This window comes from Calidris pugnax, unplaced genomic scaffold (genome assembly GCF_001431845.1).
Source record: "Calidris pugnax isolate Ruff unplaced genomic scaffold, ASM143184v1 scaffold128, whole genome shotgun sequence".
Classification (NCBI taxonomy): Eukaryota; Metazoa; Chordata; class Aves; order Charadriiformes; family Scolopacidae; genus Calidris; species Calidris pugnax.
Genome location: NW_015090851.1, coordinates 2,648,666 through 2,670,240, shown reverse-complemented (window position 1 = coordinate 2,670,240; position 21,575 = coordinate 2,648,666). Strand labels below are relative to the sequence as shown.

Here is a 21,575-nt window from a genome sequence, read left to right as displayed (position 1 = left end):
TGTGCAGGTACTATGGCACAGCCACTTGGGGCACCAGCATCCCCTAAGGTGGCTCAAACCGCTCTGGTGTAGCCATGCTCTGGCCCAGCGTGCCTCGTGGAGGTGGCTGTGATGCCCCACAGGGAAGGCTGCCCACCATTTAACCACCCCTGTCCTGCAGAAACATCCACCCACGGGCAGCTGCCTCCACCTGCAGCTCAGGGCAGGGCATCAGCAAGAAAGGCAGCAGAGGGACACACAGCCCATTCTGCTGTTTTCTGCCTCTTTTCTGTATTGGAATCTCAAACCTCTTTGGTAAACAAGGGCTTGGCTTTCTCCCCACCTGGGTCAGGGTCTTGCATGGTGGCAGAGCTCTGCCTTCAAGGCACATGGCTGAGAGGAAGCCTGAGCAGTCAGGGCTGGACCCCACTAGTGCCCCAGCCTCCCCCAACCCTGGTACAACACAAAAAGGTGAGACAGAGGCAGTTTTATTTCAAAGTAGAACAAAGGCGTCTTTTATTCTTTCTGGAGATGCGACATTCGGATTTGCCGTGAGCGTGTCTGTGCTCAGAGTGGCTGTTTGTGTGCGTTTAGTCAGGGCACATCCATACAGGGAAAACTGAAAACGGGAGACTTTTATACCCTGGGTGAGTCTCGCCTCTGGTAAAGAAACCCTGTTACCCAAACAGCACGATGGCGTGGTCCCTTGCACAGCACATGTTGCTGAGCAGACAGGCTCTATAGAAAAAATCTAGAAACAAAACATACTTTCAGACATTTCACATCAACTTTCCCCCTAACTTTGCTGGGAAGGACTTTTGGCTCAAAGTATATCCTCTCCCAGGCTTCTCATCTTCCTTCACACCTCTCCCCTCCGCCCGGTCACTAAACCCAAGTTACAGCGCGTCGAGGATGTTGTCGATTTTGGTGACCAGGTCCTGGCGCTTGTTGGAATGCATCTTCTCGTTCTCGATGTACGTGTCCTTCTTCAGCTTGCCAGCCACCAGCCGCTCGGCCTCAACGGAGGACTTCAGAACAAGCTCCTTGACTTGGCCGTCCAGCTTCTGAATCTCACTTACCTTATTGGGTGAGAAACAAAGGGAGTATTAGAGGAGACAAGAAAAGATCCCTACAGTGAAACTGGAATAGAAGAGATGGTAAAGCTGGAGCACTAAATGGAAACATCTCCAGTCCCTGAATATTCCTTCCGAGGGATCACCTCTCTCTGGCATCACATTATGAGGAGTATCTCATGAATGGGTAATTAAGCAGTGCAGATAAAGGGACTCGGAGGACCCAGGAGCCATACTGGCAGGAGGCAGGTGCAGTGACTGTTAAAGAGTGTTTAATTACAGATTTTAAAGGCTTCAAGCTAAATCACAACTATGACAGCTCGAAGCTGTGTCCCTCCAGTTAATGTTCATGGTGTGTGAGAAGCAGGTCTGCAGCAATAGAGCGACTCTTTTGAGCTAGTAACAGATTAAGCAAGGTGGCTGTTGGCTGAATGGACCTTAGAGACTACACTGTCCCTCGCTTGGGGTTAAGTGGCTGTTCCAGGTAGGTGTTGAAATACAGTGGAGGAAGGAAAGGACAGTGGGTGTGCGCTCACCGTGCCATGGCTTTCAACATGGTACAGAGAAATACCCCTTGAGGAGCATCATGTTACCAAAATTCTGTCAGCACCAAATTCACATGTGCAAGGACAAAACAAAAAAAAAAAAAGAGATGAGGGAGGAGATGTTGGTTTGGTTGGTGTCAGTAGTAGAGTCAGAACTGGTAACGTGTTGATAGTTTCCATTTTTGCCTAAGTGTCACTGCCATGAGCTCAAGGAGGAGCATCAGGATTGTGTTACAAAAGCATTAATCTGCACTCGTGCAGCCGATTCAAAGGCTGTTTAAAAAACAGCAGAGGCAGCTGTTTACCAGCAGCACTTCCAAGGCTGCATATCCAAGATTACTGCAAAAACAACACACTGATCTTCACACCCCCTGGCAGGGCTCAAGCCATTTTCAGAGGCTACAGAAACTAAAGCCCAAATTAAAACTCAACTAGACTACTTCATGGAGCCAAGAGTAGGAAAGCTAAAAAAAAAAAAAAAGTATTAGAATTTCTTACTTTATCACATAAGTCAGAGCCTTCTGTCTTCAGTTTAGACTGCAGAGAGGCTATTTCACTTGTAAGGGCCTTGTGCTCCGTCTCCAAAGACTTTTTGCCGCTGTTCAGGGTGGAGATGTCCCGTGACTGCTTGTATTTATTCACTGCTTCATCGAAGTGACGGTACAGCCCAAGCCTCTTGTTCACCAGAGTCAGCACCTGCTCTGTGATACAGGCAACCTTCATCCTGGCTTCAGCAGCTGGATCCTGCAAGAGGACAGAAGGGAAGATCACAGAAGTTGTAATTTCGATCTGCATCAAGCCATGTCCGCAATCTGCCACAGGACTGTCACAGAAACTGCTCCCTTTGCAATTAAGTCACCTGACAGTAATTAGGTAAACGGTGCAAGTACTGACTAGGACAAGCTCCTTTCAGCACTCGGTCTAGGCCAACACACAGCTTAACAAAAAGTAAGTGAAAATGTCACAGAAGAATTACAGACATCCCTGCTTCTCAGGGATGGGTTTCTTTTCATACAGAAGGTAAAACCTGGGTTAGCCTTGGCTCACAACTTCAAACCCTGCCAGAGCTCCAGTTAAGCATCCAGCAAGATATCCCATCGTCAGGATTACTGGTACAAGTCTCCAACCATCAGCTGAGTAAACCAGTAACACTCCCACAGGGCTCCTCCCCATACAGCACCTTAGTGATGGAGAAATCCAGTCTCACGTAGACGATCACCGTGAAGAACAAGATGTAAAAGGCTCCAACCACCAACAGAGGCTCCTGCAGCATCAAGATTTTGTTGAAGGTGTAATGAACCTAGGAGAGAAGTTTGAAACTGAGCAATGACCCACAATACTATGGGAGAGAGCTCTCCTCAGGCAGCAGCAGAACTGGCCGTGCAGTCCAGCAGGTATTTATTTCTGGAACCCAATGTTGGTGTTTTGACCGTGCCACTGAATTCAGAGGAGGCGCAACTGCCCCAGCAAACCACGCAGAGACACGTGCCACACTCACCACGATATCTTGGATGTGCTGCTCCACCAGGTTGTTCTTGTGTGCCACAATGACTGGACGTCCAAAAGTGTCCAAGTAGGTGTAGTGAAGCTCATCTGAAGCACGATTGATTTCATAGGGGCTGTCCACATGGATATTCCTGTGGATAAAGCCAGAGTCCCGTATGACTCTACACTGTCTGAGGTGATGTAACCTAGGACTTGGCTGACCAACTGTGGCCTCCAGCACAAGGCCAATTATGCAGTCTAAATGACACTCTAAAAGGAAACAAAGCTGTGTTCCAAGGTCTCCTCCACATGCACAGTCATGGTTTTGTTTCACTGTCCTCAGGCTGTTAGAGCAGGCTGGAGAATTGCCACCAACACAGCATAATTTGCAGTAACAAGCCAGGAGTAATGACACTTACTTGGCACCTTCTGGCAGGACGATCTTGACAGTCAGAGAGTCCGTAACTTGCTCATCAAACACGTGGTCTACAAACCTCATTTTCAGGGCATACTGATCACCTAAGAGAGTGCAGACCAGAGGGTGGTTACAACTCCTCAAAGAACAAGGGGCAACCTTGAAGCTCAGCTCAAGAGAAGCAAAAGCAGAATTCGGATGGATACATTGTGCAGCAGGGGGCACCAGCTCACACAAGTCTATTTTAACCAGATGTCTATAAAAACCTGAAGGAAGCGCAGAAAAGAAGGTGGATTTGCATATTCTAGAAATAATAGCTAGCAACTGTTGTTGCTAAGGTGCAGTGTACCGCAGCTTTGAATTCTTTACTGTACGGCAATCACCTTTAAAAGCAGAGGAGAAGGTTTCTTACTCCATTCCCCTGTGCCACCTACCAAGATTGTAGAGGTATTCGTAGCTTGGCAGGTTATAGCCAATGATGTAATGGGTTTTCCATCCCCCAAAAAGCGGGAAGCGGGGACGGATCTCCATCTCCACGGAGTCATCCAGGACAAGAAGGTGGCTGGTGGAGATGTTTCCAATTTCATCTCGGTAATAGACGTCCTGAGCAGCAGCCGGGAGAATGGTCTGTACGGAGAGAGAGGCAACAGTCAGTGCATCGGCTACGAGCCCTTCCCAGCAAAAGTGGCAAAACCAATAATGGTTGTTAAACATGGAGAAACCACGCTCCCGTGTGAGAGACGACAAAATGGCCATTCAGTTGCACTGAGTGGTAAAACTGTGCTATTTTAAGCAATCAGCTACAGAAGTGGCCGCCAGCACTAAAAGCACTTGGCCTCTAAATAAATGTGATTTCTCCGGCCCAGTTTCAAATATCCCAGACAGCAAGGGATCTCATTGTGCCCACCAGGACAGCAATTCCCTTTTCACTCCCGCCTGCTGCCCCAGCAAACGGAGCTCGCTCGGCTTTACGCTCCGCAAAATGGGATTTCTGTTTGGCTGTGCCACCTTAGAGAATTCCAACAATCAATCCGAGAGGCTTCAAGCAGAGAGAAAGGTTTTGGTTCAGATGAAAACACATAATACTTTTCACATCTCTTTAGCAGAACGGCAGCTTTAACTCGTGTTGAGTGCTTTGTGAGCAAGGAATGAATGGGTGAGTTTCCAATTAATACTGTTCAACATGATGAGGATATGTCAGAGAAGGCAATGCTGAAAATAAGAGGGTGGGGATGGAATGAACGGCTGTTGCAGAGTGGAAAACGGAAAGAAGAGCTGTCAGCACAGGGATTAAGGGTTTTTAGAGGGTCCCTGAGATTGGAGGGGTGGGAATGTGGAGCAACATTACATGCACAGGTATATGCAGGTTTTTTGGCCAACAGATGCAATAAAGCATATAACCCCCTAATTCTACCTCCACAAGCTATGTCCGTCTAGTATGAGCTTTCTCTGAAAATAGATAAGAGCTTTAAAATTCCTTTATTAATTGGGTATGGTTACCAAAGAAAAGGCAAAGGACAACTATCTTTTTTTTCCCTCTGGGGATAAAAGAAAGGGGGAAGCCACAGTAAAAAAAAGAAAATAAAAAGTTATGCAAAATGTCAACCTTAAAAGACTTGACAGAAGAGATGCCGCTGTCTGGCTGTCTCTGGTAGTCATATCTGGAGAAAGGTCCTTTCAGCACTGCTCCTGTGTGCTTTAAATCAACCGTCTCTTCAACAGCAATGTTCCCCCAGTGAGACACCTCGATGACTCGGGTCATACTGGTGATGGTCAGGAATGGACTGTTATTTTCGTAGTGCACCTTCAGAGTGTCCTAACAAGTAAAAAAGATGATTAGACCTGAAGTAAGGAGTGACCTCCCCTCACAATTACCTGTCTCTGTGTCCCACAGAGAAAGGTCCTTAACAGACTCTGCAGAGAAGTGAAGGTGGCTGCACAGGAAGGTCTGAGCCACCCCAGCCCAGGTCACACAGGACACTGGTACTTGGGGTGTACTCATAGGTCATACCCCACATCTGGCTGAGTTTTAAGGCGGGGGGGGGGCTAGAGATGTCACCTTCCCCATCACAAATACACCCCTGCCAGAAACATGTTGATTTTCTGGAGCACGTGGGCTAACTCAGGCTTGACCTATGACTCTTACACAAAAGCTTCTGCTTGCCATTCTCCAGCCTCTGAGATGCGGGTGCATGTTTACAAGATGCTCTCTGCAGAGACGCAACCTCTTTACACAGGCATTTACCTGGCTGTAGGGAGGAATGTCCTTGAAGGGGCCATATTCAATCATGTCTTCAGTGCGGGAAGGGTTGCCCAGCTTGGTGTAACTCTCCACGTTCCTAGAGGCCAGTTTGACCCGGGTTGTTTGGGTCTTGGTGAAGTATGGTGAGTAGAAATAGTGATTTCCTTCAAAGACCACAAACTGCTTCTCACTTTGGGTGATGTGGGTGGGGTAGGGCTGCAGGACATGCGTGAAAACCATTTCAACAGATACACGGACCTTGGCTCCTGGTGCCAAAGGAGACGGCAGCTTCACAGAGAAGAATTTCCCACTGGAAGGGAGAAGAACAGGTAAGTCATGCGAGATCTCTCCTGCAGAGCAATCAGATTTAATCCCTGCAATATGTCCCTGTGGATGGGAGCCCATTATCACATATATCATGTGTGATTGGGGCCAATATTATATTTGCTCCTCCAAAGTGTACAGATGCCTTGTCCCCGAGGGTGGTGCTTACTCTGGACTGGGGAAGCAGGACAGGAGGCAGCACAGGGTGAACTGTACCTTGGCACAATTACAGTCCGTGCTTCACAAAAACACCTGGCTCCCATTTGGGAAGGGGAATGATGACACATTCCCCTCCCAAGTTCTGCATTTATAAAGCATGTTTCAGCAGGGGTTTTTCCATTCTTCTCCAGATAGCAAGAATGATCTGAATCAGAGGAAGCATGTGCAAATGTCCCAATAAAAATCACAAACATCTTAAGCACCTCTTCCCACAAAGTCTGCTCGTTCTCGGCTATTTGCCCGCAGCATCTGAAACTAAGGAACAGCCAGAAAATGAGCATGGTTTTATAGTGAAGTTCTACCAAAAGGATCAAGTTTTCACCAAACCTGTAAGGATGCACCAGATGGACCAAGGTGATGACAGAAATTAATGGACCTTAAGTCATGCCTGGGGCCAAAGAGCAGGATGACATGAGGCCTCCAGATACATCAGAAACCATGGTCTGCCTTGGCAACTGAACTCGACAGCTACTGTCCTCTTGAAACCCAGCAGCACTGTGCTTCTGACCCACTTTACAAGCATCCTTTATTGCTCAGTTCTTGTTCTCAGAAAGGACCTGCCTGCCTGGCCCTGCAGTGTATGCACAACACCCTGAGCTTGGCAGCGCAGAGCCTCACACACAACCAGCACCCTCTCTCCTTGCAGCAGACAAACAGCCCACACTGGGCCAGAGCATCCAACATCCTGTGGCACCCCCCACATCGCAGACTGGGGACACGGCCAAAGAGCACTTACAGCCTCTCTGTAATCACCACTGCCAACCATTTGAGACCTCAAAAGGGAGCAATGGGTAAGAACACGACTATAGCTATAACTCTTCAAATCTTTCCTGATGTCCTTTAGTAAAAGAACAGGGCATTACTTAAGGCACTGAGTGCAATAGACTAAGCACAGCTGAGCCCCCCTGAAGACAGCTGAATTGCATTTAAGAGAGTGATTCTCCCTCTTATAGGGCTCTCCCCTCACTAGCAGCTGTGGGAAGCAGGTATGTGCTGGGGTCACAGCCCATACCGGGCAGAGTTTTAGAGCACAGCTCTAAAACCATGTGCCATCTCCCAAGGAAAGAGCATGTGAGGGAAAGGAATGATTTCTACTGGGGCCTCTTGGACTGCAGGAACTGGGTTTGGCTGCTTGTGTAAACTGTGTGCCCTGCCTCTGTAGCACTCCAGGATGCAGCCTGAGTACACAGTGGATCCCTTTGGGAACAAAACCTTCAGGATCTCCAGGTATGTGGGATGGTGGTGGTATTTCTGCTCCACTATGAAGACAATGGTGGAACCCCCCCCACACAACTCCAGGTACTGACCTTAGAGAATGACACTCACCTTTTGCCCTTAACTTTAGTCTCTCTCACTTCCAAGGTGTTCTCCTCCTCTTCCTCACCCTTCACCTGTTCCAAAATAACAGTGATCAGTGTGCTGCCATTGAAAAAACTTAACGTGTCCAGGGCAAACTCCATAAAGACCCTATCCACATTTTTAGGGGGATCCCCCCGAGAAAGTACAAGGTGAGAGATAATTATTTAAAAAAAAAAAAGTTAAACCCCTCTTAAAGGTTTAATATTAATAAAGGCTTTTCATTAATACAAACTGAAGTGTGGTCAGTGTGCAAGAAGAAATACTGGCAATTTCTAATTCTCTCAAGTCCCCCTCAGCCTGGTTCCCAAGGCAGCACAGACACTGACTTGTGCAAAGGAGAATCTGTGTCGGCTGCTCTTGTGATTTCTCTTGGATGTTTCCTCCAGCGGCTGGGGAGCCCGCAGGCCACTGGAATCTGACTCGGCCACCAGGAAAAGAGGAGTTCAGTGCAAGCACTCCCGGGATGAGAAGAGCCCTCTTGTAGGTCCCGTGGGGTAAGAGGCTGGACCCCCACTCCCAGGCCTGCATTAGCCGGGGATGCACTCCCGCTCCACCCGAGGGGCTCTCTCTTACAGCACTAACGAGATTAATTAGCACCTTTCCCGCCTCCCTCATTGCTGACCAGACCTTACCACCTCAGCCATTCCCCCTTTGGTCTTTATAACCACAAAAACCCCTCAGCGTCATCATTTACAGGGCAGTGGGTGCACGGAGGGGCAGTGTGGCCAACACGGAGCCTCTCCCCGGCCGCTGTAGGGGGCGAGAGGCGGCCGGGCCCGAGGCGGGAGCGCGGCGCTCTGCTTACGTGTCCCTAAGGGCGGCGGGGCCCCGGCAGCGCCACGGGCCGAGCCGCGGCCCCCCTCCCGCAGCGGGGCCCTGTCCCCCGCCGCCCCCCGCTCACCTGCACGCCCAGGTAGGCCAGACGGGGCTCCAGGCCGGGCTCCAACGCTAGCAGGAAGGTGGAGGCGGCCGCGCCGCCCGCCGCGTTGGCCAGGGTTAGCTCGGCCGAGACCTTGGCCAGGTGGGTGCTGAGGTCCACGGAACGCCGCGCCTCCTCCAGCAGCAGGTCGGCGGCGACCCCGGCCCCGGTGGCCGCCAGGCAGAGGAGCAGGCGGCACAGCAGCCCCGCCATGGCCGGACACACCGCACGGGGAGGGCACAAGATGGCGGCGCCCGCGCTCTACGGGGAGGGCACAAGATGGCGGCGCCCAGCAGGGAGGAGGCTCACGATGGCGGCGCCCAGTAGCGCTTGAGGCCCCCCCCTCCCGCGGGGTAGGGCGGCCACGCCAGTGCCTGAGGAGAAAGGCTGGGCCGGAGGCGCGGCTGCGGCGGGGACGGCCCCTCCAGAGCCCCGGGGCTCGCTCCTGCTTGCTGCAGCCCCGGGCGGCCGGTTCCCTCCTTCGGTAATCCCATCTTCTCTCCGCCGCCGGTCTCTGGCGCCCAGGGCCGGGGGTTCCCGCGGTGTGGCTGGGCCCGCGCCCCTGCTGGGCTCCCGGGCCTGGCCAGGCCTCAGCGACGGCCAAACGCCAGGCCCGAGGTTCTGTTGGGAAGCACGGGGAGGCCTGAAAAGGAGCATAAAGCAATTATAACAAATAATCCGGGACACTCAGGGCATCCACGTGCTTTTAAGTCTCTTCTGTAGCTGCTGCACAAAGCAGCTTTGTGTTCTTGTTTTTAGCCAAAGCTGGCTCTTTACAGGGCTCTGGCAGCGGTGGCTTCAAGTGGCCAAAAGCCTAAGGCCTGGTGGTAGCCCCTGGCTTGGGATGGCAGTGGGAAAAGGCAGGTAGCTTGGGCAGCGCTGGGGTTTAGCACCGGAGATGGAGTTACGGTGCTCTGGATCACCCTGATGAATAAATGAGCCACAAATTGGGACAGTTTGTCTCACTGGCTGCTGTTGCTCTGTACAGCGAGGTTTTACACAAGTACGTTTTAAGCTGAATTCAAATCTTCTGCAAAAACCCCGTGATAGTTGACAGTGGAATGGTGGCAGAGCAGAAGCGCTGCAGGCAGCGAGGCATGGGAATAACCGGCCCTCAACTGACTTGGGCAAAGAGAGGGAGAAAGGGAGAAGTTAGTGGTTTAACACATGACAGGGGAAGAGGTGATTGACACTTTATTCCCAAACATCTAAAGCAGATAAAAGCGAGGAACGGATGTTGTCTGCCGTGATTGCCGGAGCAGGGCTTTCGCCTGTGAGCCCTGTGGGACAACAGACTTCATGTTTGCATAATGTGATCCAGGACTCAGCCTTTCTCTAAGATCTTAATGTGAGTCACGGAGAGAATTCTTTGAATTGGCCTGAGATCGCCAAGTATTGGAAGGGGATTTCCTAAACGTTGTGAGTTTGGATCTGGAGTCAAATAGCCCCTTGGCAAACGCTAAATAAAATGGGATGTCTCCTGGTGTGCTGCATTCAAAACAGCATTACCTCTTAACTGGCCTTCCCTTTCTCCTCTCATTGCCCTCCCCCCAGTTCCTATCATGGAAATTTTCTTGGCAAACAGCTTCAATTTCCCTTTGATTTATTTAGGCACCAGACCTGTGAATTTGGCAGCTGGCCCACCAGCATACCCTAGCCCAAGCGGGTAGTTTTGTCACTGTGTTTTGGGTGACAGTGGGGCAACCTTCCAGCAGCACAGCAGGAGATGGTCGCAGGGGTGGGTGCCCACCTCCTCAGCCTCATCCTTCCAGCCAGGGATGTGTTCCAGGTCTCTCTGCTCTCCAGGAAAAGCATGTTTATCTTGGCCCTGTTCTCCAAAGAGCTGGGCTGTGGGGACACGGGAACTGGGTAGGCAGGTTCGGGGAGAAACAACCACGAAACATGGAGGGCTGAGTGAAAACAGCCGACTCTAATTTAAGGCTGGCCAGTGGTGCTGCCTCTGGGGGTGACTCCCTCCAGTTGTCTGGGTTGGTTTTGCTGTGGAAAGTTCCTCTGCTAGGGGCGGCTGTCACTGTCCTTCCTTCAACCCCGGCCTCTGTGTCACAGGGAATAAATGAACTCCAGGCTGTGTCTTTAATAACACGCGCAGCTCCAGCCTTTATTTCCCCTCTCTCCCTCAGGGCGATTTCTCCTGGCAGAGGGAGGGAAAGAAATAAATGCACATTCCCCTTGTGTCTGGAGATAATTGGGCTTTGGTCGTTACATCCTGAGCCAAAGGTTGCTCTCTGATGGGTTCAGCCCGGAGCCTGGATCTGAGCTTGCTGGTGAATGCAAAAATTTCAACATCTGACCCATCCTAGACCCTGTCGAGCTCTGAGTCAGGCTGTTATATACTAACACCCTGTTCGGATCCATTTCTAATTGTGATAACTGAGCCATGCTGGGCCGGCACAGCGTCTGTTCCAAGACTTCAGCCCTACCATGTAGCCTAAATTTATCTTTGGGTTAAAAAGCTGCTGCCTTTAGGCTTCTTACTGAAGGGTGTATTTGGCTCTGCCGGCCGCTCTCCCTGCACATTGTGCAGACCTTTGAGCTTCCACCAAATGGGTGCACAGTGGTGCCATTTGCTGTTCCGTCGTGCCTGGGTTGAGTTAACGGCTGGCACGAGGACAGCGGGGCCATTGGCTGGGTGCACTGGTTATGGTGGCTGGGATAGCTCACGGAAAGCTCATGGAGAGCTTGTGGGAAGGGTTCAAGCAGGGAGAGGCTGCTTTTGCAGGTGAGGAGCACTGCAGGGCCCACACCAGCGACTGTCTCTTAATTGCCCCAGGTACCTGCGTGTGGATCTGGCCACCCAGGGCTGGTGCCAAGCAGCAGCAAGAGCCAGGAGTCCAGAGACACTTATTTTTCTCTATGGTTTTGTTTTGGGTTTTTTTAAATTTAATTTTTCCATTGCAGGGAATGTCTCCTGCCAGAAGTAAAGCCCCAGGGAGAAAGCTGTGGGTCCGGAAGCAGAATGAGAGAGGTGACCAGACCCCGCTGCCATCCAGGCACTGGCGTAATGCCCCAGCTCCAGGTGACATGCTGTGGAGAGAGCATGTCCCCCTCGGGGACACCAAGCAGTGGGAGAGGAACAGTCATGGTGGAGCTGGTCCCAGCCCAGCCATCTGCCAGGGCTGGGGGACGAGAGCGCTCTAATAAATGCCTCTGGCAGGATAAGCCATGGACAGAACCCCAGGAAAAACCCTATGCTGTTCTGTTTTTACAGGGCTGCTGCCAAACTCAGAGCTGTGTCATCTGTCAGAGCAGTATGTTCTCAGGGAGGAAAGGAGAAGAAGTTGTTTTCCTGAAGGATCGGGTTGGCTGTGACCACAGGAGCACACTGAAGCCTGTAGCAGGGAACAGGATTTATCCCGGATGATCCTTGTACCAGCAGGGAGCTTGCACCGGGAATACACAGGGACCATGATTTAATGCATTGTGCTCTGAGGAGCGCAGGTCAAGGGCAGGAGATATTAAACAGGGCTGTTTATGCGTAGCCAGCTCACCCAGCAACACCTTAGTTTGCAGATTTTAATACAAATCTAATGGCGATCCTGAAAAAACCACAGGCATAGGGCTGTTGTGATGACTGGGATAAAACTCCATGCTTCAGACTTTATTGGTGTTTCACTGTTTAACCCTGTGTGGGTAAAACCAAGACAACCTCTGGCTGCCAGCGGGAGGCAAAGGGCACTTCTCAGTCTGTATTCCATCCCGGGTGAGGTTTTGCAGTTCCCAGCCATGAGGGTGCGGGTAGGACCTGGCGGAGTGATGGCAGAGTTCACTCAGCCTTGCAAAGGCCCTCAGAAAGCAGCTGGAGAAAAAAGAAGGGGAAAAAAAAAAAAAAAAAAAAAAAATTTTGATTGTTAAAAAAAAAAAGTTCTCATCTGAAATGTTCCACAGAGTGGGCACAACATTTTTCTTCTCTGTTCTACAGAGCTTAAAAAAAGGCCCAAGGGAACAAGGTACCTAATGAGTAACCTGACCAGGCAGTGTCTGACTGGTTTAAAGATCCTTAATTTCCGAAAAAAAAAAAAAAAAAAAAAGAAGTCTTCCAGTTTCGTTATTTTTACAACCTCATTTTTCAGCTAGTCAGCACAACTCGGGCTGAGCCTCTGCCAAGGAAAACACACCGTGATTCTTGCTTGGGGCTCGCCTGTGATTTCCAGGGGAGCGGTGGGTCTGGAGGGGGCTCAGATCCCGCGCTTTTTTGGGCTGCCCTGGAAACACGTCCTGCCTTCGCACGGAGACAGCGCTGTCGGGGCACCAGCTGCTCTCCTGGGGTTTCCTCAGGTTACTTCAGGAATCTGCAGTAGCCCCCCTGACAACATTCACCTTTCTTTAAAATAATTTCTTCCTGGGTTTAAAAAAAAATAATCTCTTTTCCTTGCCGCGTTAGACCGTGAGACTCAGAAAAACTAATGGCGAAAACTGTGCACAGTAATTGTACAAAGCGTCGGGGAACACACAGGAAAACCTGCTGGAAGAAAATGGGAGAGTGTCTGTGAGTATTCTGAGGGGGTGAGACCCCCATGTGACAGGTATTGTTGTAATAGGGAGAAAAGAAAATGCAGCAAGGAGAACATTTCATCACTATATAAAGTACTTCTAACTCTTTTTAAAGCTTACTGGAAACATAGCTGGAATAGCCATGGACGGGCGCTGGTGGGCTGCTAATGGCAGAAATCTGCTACGTGTGCAGTTAAAATGTAGAGTCTGAGCAAGGAACGGGTATGTTCTCCTCTCGAGGAGACCTCATTCAGCTCGGGCGAGTCTGGATTTTGTCAGAGGATCAGAGCATGTTTCGGGTAGAGGGAACGGTGCTGGATTAACTGTATCGGGCAATTATCACCCTGTGATCAAGGTGGCCACTCTAGCACTTCCCAGTGCAGACAGGACCTGGGTAAAAAACCTGCTTCAACCCAACCGTCGGGTGGCCCGTCCTTGGCCCTGCAGCTTGGAAATGCCCTTGGCATTTTTGGTGTCTGCAAAGCCAGAGGCGGCGGAAGGAGGACGGGGTGCAAATCTTGGCTTGAAAAGACAAATGCTGCCTTTCCCGAGACCCAGAGGGGTGCAGGGAAGCGGAGGAGGAGGAGGCTGGGAGTCCTAGCCACGGGCAGAGAGGGGCGATGCTGTCCCCCGCCCCGCAGTGACCCGCATCGTCCCCCGTCTGCTCCCTCCCCGCTGTGTGTCCGCAGGCCGCCGCCAGGGGGCGCCCCGCAGGCGGGGAGCGGCGGGGGGGCGGTGCCGGCGCTGGCGCGGTAGCGTAGCACCGCCCCTTGGTGAATAGCGTCCCCTACGCGGGTAGCGCAGGGGCTGCCCGGGGGGCAATAGACGGGCTGGGGGCAAGGGCTGCGGGGGCTGCCACCGCCTCCCCCCCTTCGCTGCAGCTCTCACATCAGTAACAGCAGTTGGTGAAAGGGAGGGCCCAGTTGCCTTCCTGGCAGGAACCCCAGGATGAGGTTGCATCCCCTGGGTGTTTGGGATGGGTAAAAGTCACCCAAATTTGCAGCGGCCTTTTGGGGATCCGCTGCAGGGATCAGCAGGCTTCGCTGCACCATCCCGGTGTCAGCGCTGTCCTGTCAATCCGCCAGGCTTTTGGGGTGTTTACTGCACCTCCTGGGATTGCTGCAGGAGGTGGTGTTTGTCCCCAGGGTGTCAGATGGGGAGAGGGGGCATCCATCGTCCCCGGGTGAGAGAAAGGCTCTGCAGTAATGGGGCTGTGGTGGGATTCAGTGCATGGTCTCTCAATAAGCAGTATTGCATTTTTCCTTCTGACCCTTTTAAGGTCCTGCAAACACAGTGCCAGGGCCCATGTCAGAGCAGCGCAGCCCCAGAGCCACCATCCCGTCCTCGGTGTCAGCAAAGCCCAGTGAGAAATCATGACTGGCCACTGTCAGGACAACAACTGAGTTTCCATCTTTGCATGGAATCCTCTTTGCGTGCATCCTCTTTCTCAGCTGGTTTTTGGAAAGAAAAGCACTTGCTGATGTATTTGCCTCTGAAGCCCAATGTTCACATAGAGTTTAAACCTGGATTTCAAAGCCTCAGTTTTGCAGGATCTGCCACAGACAGTGGGAAGTTGAGGATCCTGCTAACAGCAGCAAGAGGGGGTCATTTGCAGATTGGTAGCTCTTGCTGTGACTTCTGCTTCCTCCAGGAGCCTCGTGTTTGAGCGGCGCTTGCTGATAGATAACACAGATTTCTCACCAGGTTACTAAATTTTTGAATCCGCTGGCAGGGACTTCCCTGCATGATGCTCAGTGGGGATTTACATTTCTACTGCAAAGGCAGCCCCTGTGCCCCTGCCAGGCTCAACGAAAACCTCTCACCCAAGCCTGGCTGTTGAAGGACCTCGGGTGTGAGTGTATGTGGGGGTCTGCAGTGTCGCCTTCCCCAGGGACGATCCCATCCTGCCCTGCCAGATGGCTGGTGGTGATTCCTTCCCATTGAAGTCCATTTGATGTGTCACCCAAAAAGAGGGAGCATTAACCCCCTGTGAATAGCACAGGTCTGCAGCACTGAATGTACTCGCTCTTTCCTGATAAGAAAAACACTGATGAGCAAGGAAAAAAAGATACTTGAGGATAAAAGATCATTCTTTCTTATTAGTTTCTTTACTGGCAGGTCTCAGGCTCCTTGCACACAGTTCTCCTACCTGCCTGCTAAGAAATGCCTGATTCGGTGTTTGCATTGTTTTTCCCCAAGTCACAGGTTTTGCTCAGTGAACTGATCCACTCTGACAGAAAGGATGGCAGGCAGTGGAGCACATAGCCCTGTGCAGGTCACCCAGAAAGCAGCTCAAAGACAGCCTTAGCCTCTGCCCTCCCTGTACTCCAGCAGGCCAGCCCTGCTGTCTGCAGCGATTTGGCAGAGGGCAGGAGTGCAGATTGGGCAAAGAAGATGTTCCTCAGGCTGGCATTGTGCTGGCTTAGGTGGGATAATGCGTCTTTTGTAGCCTGATTACGCTCAGGTTGGCTGAGGACTTCACTGAAGGAGACAAACCCGGAGAGAGCCTGTTCATCTAAACAAAGTAAGAGGTGCTGTTTTCCGTTTGCCAGAAATTCGGGCAGGGATATGGAGCCAGCCCCGAGCGCTAGAACAGAGTAATTGAAGCTTTAACACCCACCTATAACCATTTCAGTTTTAGGCAAGTGTGCTTTGTGGGGCATACCTTCAATTTGGTGGCTCAGGGATTTGCAAACAATGAGTCATAACTCCCTGGGGTCAAAAATGCAGCTGCTGAGGCACCAGGCATTGAAAAGTGTTGTCCAAGATAAAAGCAAAGCAAACCTCACTGCCCACACACCCTTATCCTTCAAGGCTGAGTATCTTTGTCACCCTCTTCGAAAACATGCACTCAAAATTATACAGTCTTCTCACGGTTGCCATTGATACAGAATTTACTTCTCCTTTTAGAGCAGACGAGGGGATTGCGAAAAATCTGTGACTTGAGAGAGTTGAGGCAGATAGATCTGAAGCTGTTGTGCAGCAGCCTGTGCTCCCTGAGAGGTGGCTGGTGTTTGAGGAGGGAATTGTTCTGCAGGAGGATCTTAGAAGAGGTCCCTGGGCCCAGGACAACCCCTGGCCCTTCCTACTGAGGCTGGACCTGTAGATCCCAGAGGTCATCATCCAGCCAGTTTGGTTTCAACCACGGAGCACTGTCTTTGGGACACCTTTTGGCACTGACTCACTGCTAAGGAAGAAGCGACCTGCAAGTCACCTGTCCCATAAACTGTCCCACTCACAGTGGTCACGTGGCGCCAGGCTCTTGTCCCATGACACATTCTGGGTACAGGAACAGCATGACATGGCCACCTTTGCCACAAAACGCCTGGTTGCAGAGCTCACGTGGCTGGTCCACCCCATCATGCAACACCCCACGCAGAGAGAAGCGGTGGCACGCAACCTGTGGGTCCTGCAGAGCGTTCCAGGCACTGCCAGCCATCAGCCTGTCCTGCCTGTCCCCATGGCTTCAAAGCCACTAGCATCATGAGCTGAGAGGTCTCAGGCACACCAGACCTTCACCATGAAGCCTTCAGAGCTTGGTAAGTAACAGCTTGCAGAACCTGCTGCTTTGGTAACACGCTGCTCTAACAAAACTTTGATTCTTGAAGAAAGGCCAGTTCTGCAAAGGTCTGTGCGTTCTGTGCTGGCTGTGGGCACCTCTCTGTACCTATTTTTATACCATTCCTACGGTTTAAAAAACCTTTCAGAAATGTCCGTGTTTAGAGGGACCCAGATCTGACAAAGTAACTGCCTCACTCTGGCCTTGGGGAAGTTACTTCACTCCCTGGATCATCTTCTCCACTTGAGTACTGAGAACAATCATATGAAATTACCCAGCATACCTCCAACGCAACTGTAAAAAATTAATTAGCTGGTATTTAGCACCGGCTGTAAAAGTGGGAAGGTACTGGTGTTGTTGGAGAATCTCTGTAGGTGGGGAGGCCAGCTGGGAGTCCAGCAAGGCACTCAGGTGATAGTCACTATTTCTGTGACAGCCTCTTGGGATCACAGTCATAAATAGGATGTAGGTGTCTCTCTGCCCCTGACCCCAAAGTCTGGACCATCAAAACACACTTTTGCCCTTGACACTTGAACTTTCCATGGGCTTTGGCTTCCACCAGTCCAGGATCTGGCTAACTATGGTGGTACCAAGTGAGTAAGCACAAGGCTGTGTAGTGCCACTACGACCCAGCAGCATGGGGTTGTTTCTCCTTGCCTGCCTTGCCAGGGCCGGTGTAGGCACTTGTCTAAGGGGATGGCCCCTGTGCTCAGCATGTTGTCCATAACCTCTGTAGGAGGCTGACTCAAAGGCAGAGCAAGGGAAAGATTTGGACCTTCACAATCTCAGGGAGTGAGCTAGCATCTAAGGGAAGGTGCCAGCATTGCCACCTCCCAGTATCAAAGGGATCACAACCCTGCAGTGGTTTTGTGGCTCTGGCTGTTGAGCAGGGGGAAGCTGTCGAACAAGTCCAAAGCCCTGTCTGGTGTGAGGGGAGGTGCAGAATCAGGCTTTGCAGCACTGCAGGTCACCCCCCACCCACTGTGTGGGGCTAAGCATCAATGGCCAAATTTAGACCCTTTATCAGGGCTTTGTTTTCTTCAGATATTCACCCTCCAGCAGATGCACTTTATCAGTGAGTATGAAGGGTGGTAATCCCTCGTGCTGTATGCAATGTCCTCTGCACCTCCGCAGGAGCTCAGATTGATTGGAGATCTGCCATGAGATAACGTGACTGCATTTGCTTCCTAAGGTTGGTATCTGGTGATCAAGTCTTGTCCAGAGCTAGCTTTTTTCCTTTCATGTGTTGCTGCTGTATGATTTAGAAATCAGCTGAGGATTGCAAAGGTGAAGGCATTAGTAGATTACCAGAGAGGTATTTGTACTGCAGGCAGGGATTAGGGGGCAGGCAAAAGACTATGGCTGTACCCTTGCCAGTGGAAATGCATACGTGGTGATGCAATAGCAGAAGATTTCTAGTGAACAAAATGCCAGAAGAAGCAGGGCGAGGATTTGTAGGTACCACAGCTCAGCCAACATGCTCCCTGGACCTCTCCACAGGCCCTTCCGAAATCACCAACCAGCAGATGTTTTGCTATTTCTGGTCACTGTCCTATTTTATGGACTAAGAAGAGAAAGGGAGGGTCCCTTTTGGTGCAAGGACAAAAGCAAAGAGATGGTGTAAGACATATTATGTTTTATTGTCTCTAATTGGACCAAGAAGATTCGTAAATAGAGATTAGATATCACAAAGGGAAGAAAATCAAAGCTGGAGACATTCTTACTTCCTGGTGTAGATGGATGAGTGCAATGGGTTGAGGTTTCTGCCCTGCAAAATGTCTTAAGACCTGCCACTATAACCTTTAGGGATGCTTACCTGCATGAATGTCCCTCAAAGGCAGAGAATGGGTTTCTTCAGAGCAATGATGGTGATTGGGAACGACTGGCACTGGGTTTCAAATTGATCCATTTTTAAGGGTTTTCATTGGGTTTTGATATTATTGTGTGAGCAATACAGTTTTCTTCACAGGCTACTGAAACTACGTGTGCTGGGCTGCTCCCTGCACCACGCGCTGGTTTCTCCACGTGTTTATTCTGGTGGGGAGGTGTGTGGTGTGTGTCTGTACGGCCAGGCAAAACACAAGAGCCACAGCTCAACACTTCCATTTGCCACTTTCTTACAGCTGTCTTTCTACTTTTATTCTGCCACCATGAAAGTAGCTCTCATCAGTGCCAGAAGACCAGCGTCCAGCCCGGATAGCAAGGACCTCTCTGCTGACACTGGTCCCGCTGAGTTACAGGATTCGTGTGTTCTTCAAGAGAGGCAGGACCTTGCCTCGTCAGCCTGAGAAAATGCTGCATTCCCACAGAGGATCAGAAACTCACCACGGACAGGTGTTGCATGACACAGCTGTTGGTCATGCCAAAAGAGCTGGCAAGTGACACGGGAACTCGGTGCGAGGTGACCCTCTGCCTGACAAAGGTACGTGAAAGATGGTGCCAGGATCGCTCTGCGGTAGAGGAGGGAGGAGGAAATTTCACCCACAGTTTTTGTATTGTGTAAAGAGAAAAGAAAAAAGAACAAGAGAGCTGAGGAACACTCTGTAATCACCATTAATGTCTGCTCATAACAGCCCAGCATGGGGGTCTGCCGTTAAAGGAAAGGGACTGATGCAGCAAATGCTCTGCCCCACCAGCTGCTGATGTGCCCCACAGTCCCAGGGCTGAGCTGAGAGGACACATTCCTCCCCATCCAAACAAATCAGGTGTGTTTGGGAGGGTTTCCTCTGTCATTTCACTCATCAAAGCTTTTCCTCTTTTGTCCAGTCCAGGTTTCAAGTGGTACCAGGTTCTTCTGCAGCTCTTTGCATCTAATGGGGCACCTTAAAAGCACTAATAAAAGAGATGTCACCAGCTCCCCTCTCTTATGAGATGGATTGGTTACAGTGATACAGTCCTGCAGATAGAGAAATGAAGATACAAAACTGGTAATGAACTTTCCGGCACCATGTGAGGAGAGCCCAGCAGCCCTGGCTCCCTTTTGCCTTCTCTTAGGCTGCATTTCAACAATTTAAAGCAGCCCAAGGACCGGTGGCCGTGTCCCGCCTCACCCACCCCTTCCCTTGCACTAAGCTGGCAGAAAATCTATCCACGCTGCGTTTGTTTTTTGTTTTCAGCAGATTTAGTGCTGGAATGACTTCGGGCAGGGTGAGGCAAGAGCTGTCACTGGCGTAGGGCAGGAACAGTGTGACAGTGAGTGCCTGACATGGGCTTGGGCTGGGCTGCCCTTTGGAGCGGAGGTGGCTCCCGCTGCAGGCAGCACACAGGCTCCTCTGGGCAACAGAGACCCCGAACCAGGCTCAGGCACCTTCGCCACCTTATCTGACTTTTCTAAAGCAGGACACCCCGCCTGCTCTGCGGCAGATGCTCCTCAGAAGGGATTCTTGCCAGGCCCCATAGATAACGACTTCAACGGCACACTTGCCGTCGCTCTATTGATCTCAAACTGCTTTGCGAGCGTTAATGAATCAAACCTTGCAGCATCTCTCCGAGGTGAGCGTTCCAGGTGACACACGGGGAAACCATGTTATCCTGCAGAGGAGGCAAGCAATTTGCCTAATGATACGTGACAGGCTTGTCTCTGGACAGAAGGAAGGACAAAGGTCTTCTGACTGCCAGTTCTGCCATCCCTCTGCCAACCAGCCCCTGTCTCAGGGCTGGAAGCAGTCTGCTGTACACTGCTTCTTTTTAATGTAGCTATAACTAGCTTTGTTCCTTTTTTCTCTTTAATTAGCTCTATACATACTTTTTTTTTCTTGGTTGCTTTAGCTTTTGCTTTCCTGAGTTCTCAAGTTAACGAAACCCCCAATATTCACGTGACTTGGATGAACAGAACATTCAAGTAATTGCTGAATAAGAAAATGAACTTGCTGCCAACATGCAGAGTAGAAAATATGGACTCCTCTTGCACCAGCAGTATGGTTATTCTCCCATGTATTAAAGTGATGAAGAGTTTACATAGTCCTAGTTCACTTGCCTGCATTACTGATTTTGGAACTGGTTATTGCCTGATTAATCCACCTGAATGCATCTTAAAATTGTCGTATTTTACTGTCTTTCATTTTTTCCCAACAAATGCTGTTGCTGCTACCTCACTCCAGATCACAGCTGCAAACAAAAGATCCCAAAGAACAGATCTGTTGCATTCTGTCTCCTTTATTTTTGAACATACAAAGTGGAACAGTTTCTTCAGTTGTGTCCTGCTCTCAGAGCTCTGAGGAAAGGCCGGCGGCTGTGGCTGTGCTGCCGTGCAGACAGCAGCTCCGGTGCAATGGGAGGATGCACAGGAGGGAGGTCCCTTCTTACCCCCACCTTCTGCGCCCACATGGGCATAGTGGCTTGGGTGGTACCACAACCAACACCCAGACTCCCCACGGGCGTGCTTGGTCGGGCCCTTCCTAGAATCACAAAATCATCTGGGTTGGAAGGGACCTTTAAGAACATTGAGTCCAACCATCAACCTAATACTGCCAAGTCCACCACTAGACTGTGTCCCTCAGCACCACATCTACTCATCTTTTAGATACCTCCAGGGATGGTGATTCCACCGCTTCCCTGGGCAGCCTGTTCCAACGTTTGATAATACTTTTGGTGAAGTAATTTTTCCTAATACCCAACCTAAACCACCGCATCACCACGTCAGGCCATTTCCTCCTGTCCTATCGCCTGTGACTTGGGAGAAGAGACCGACCCCCACCTCGCCACGTCCTCCTTTCAGGAGGTATGGAGAGGCGATGAGATCTCCCCTCAGCCTCCTCTTCCCCAGGATGAACCACCCCGCCTCCCGCAGCCGCTACTCAAAAGCCTTGTGCTCTAGACCCTTGACAGCTTCGTTGCCATTCCCTGGACCCGCTCCCGAATCTCAATGCATTTCCTGTAGCGAGGGGCCCACTCCAGCTCCCGGTTCCGGCGGGCGGCGCTGGGCCCGCGGGCGGCGCTGGGCCC

General features: G+C 50.9%; 1 protein-coding gene and 1 long non-coding RNA gene across 3 annotated transcripts; one reads left to right on the top strand and one right to left on the bottom strand.

Moving 5' to 3' along the window:
• Positions 1-465: 465 nt before the first annotated feature.
• Positions 466-8,817, bottom strand: RPN1 (ribophorin I). The gene is made up of 10 exons (XM_014943241.1): positions 8,543-8,817; positions 7,609-7,673; positions 5,743-6,049; positions 5,104-5,313; positions 3,932-4,124; positions 3,502-3,601; positions 3,096-3,234; positions 2,778-2,897; positions 2,096-2,341; positions 466-1,058 (listed from the first exon to the last, which is right to left on the bottom strand). The coding sequence occupies exons 1-10, from the start codon at positions 8,771-8,773 to the stop codon at positions 876-878; spliced, it is 1,794 nt and encodes a 597-aa protein (XP_014798727.1). The 5' UTR covers positions 8,774-8,817; the 3' UTR covers positions 466-875.
• A 6,491-nt stretch (positions 8,818-15,308) lies between these two features.
• Positions 15,309-20,766, top strand: LOC106888745. 2 transcript variants are annotated; one of them, XR_001412169.1, is made up of 4 exons: positions 15,309-16,611; positions 17,766-17,823; positions 18,755-19,053; positions 19,403-20,766. It is a non-coding gene; the product is annotated as an uncharacterized LOC106888745 (long non-coding RNA). The 2 variants fall into 2 exon arrangements; XR_001412170.1 differs by having other exon boundaries at positions 19,398-20,766.
• Positions 20,767-21,575: the final 809 nt, after the last annotated feature.

Excerpts from the sequence above, each read along its gene's own strand:
- RPN1 (XM_014943241.1), bottom strand. The coding sequence starts at position 8,773 with ATGGCGGGGCTGCTGTGCCGCCTGCTCCTCTGCCTGGCGGCCACCGGG. Across the intron at positions 6,050-7,608 it reads ACTAAAGTTAAGGGCAAAAG|TGGGAAATTCTTCTCTGTGA; the intron begins GTGAGTGTCATT and ends TCTCCCTTCCAG. Across the intron at positions 1,059-2,095 it reads GCTCTGACTTATGTGATAAA|GTAAGTGAGATTCAGAAGCT; the intron begins GTAAGAAATTCT and ends TCACCCAATAAG.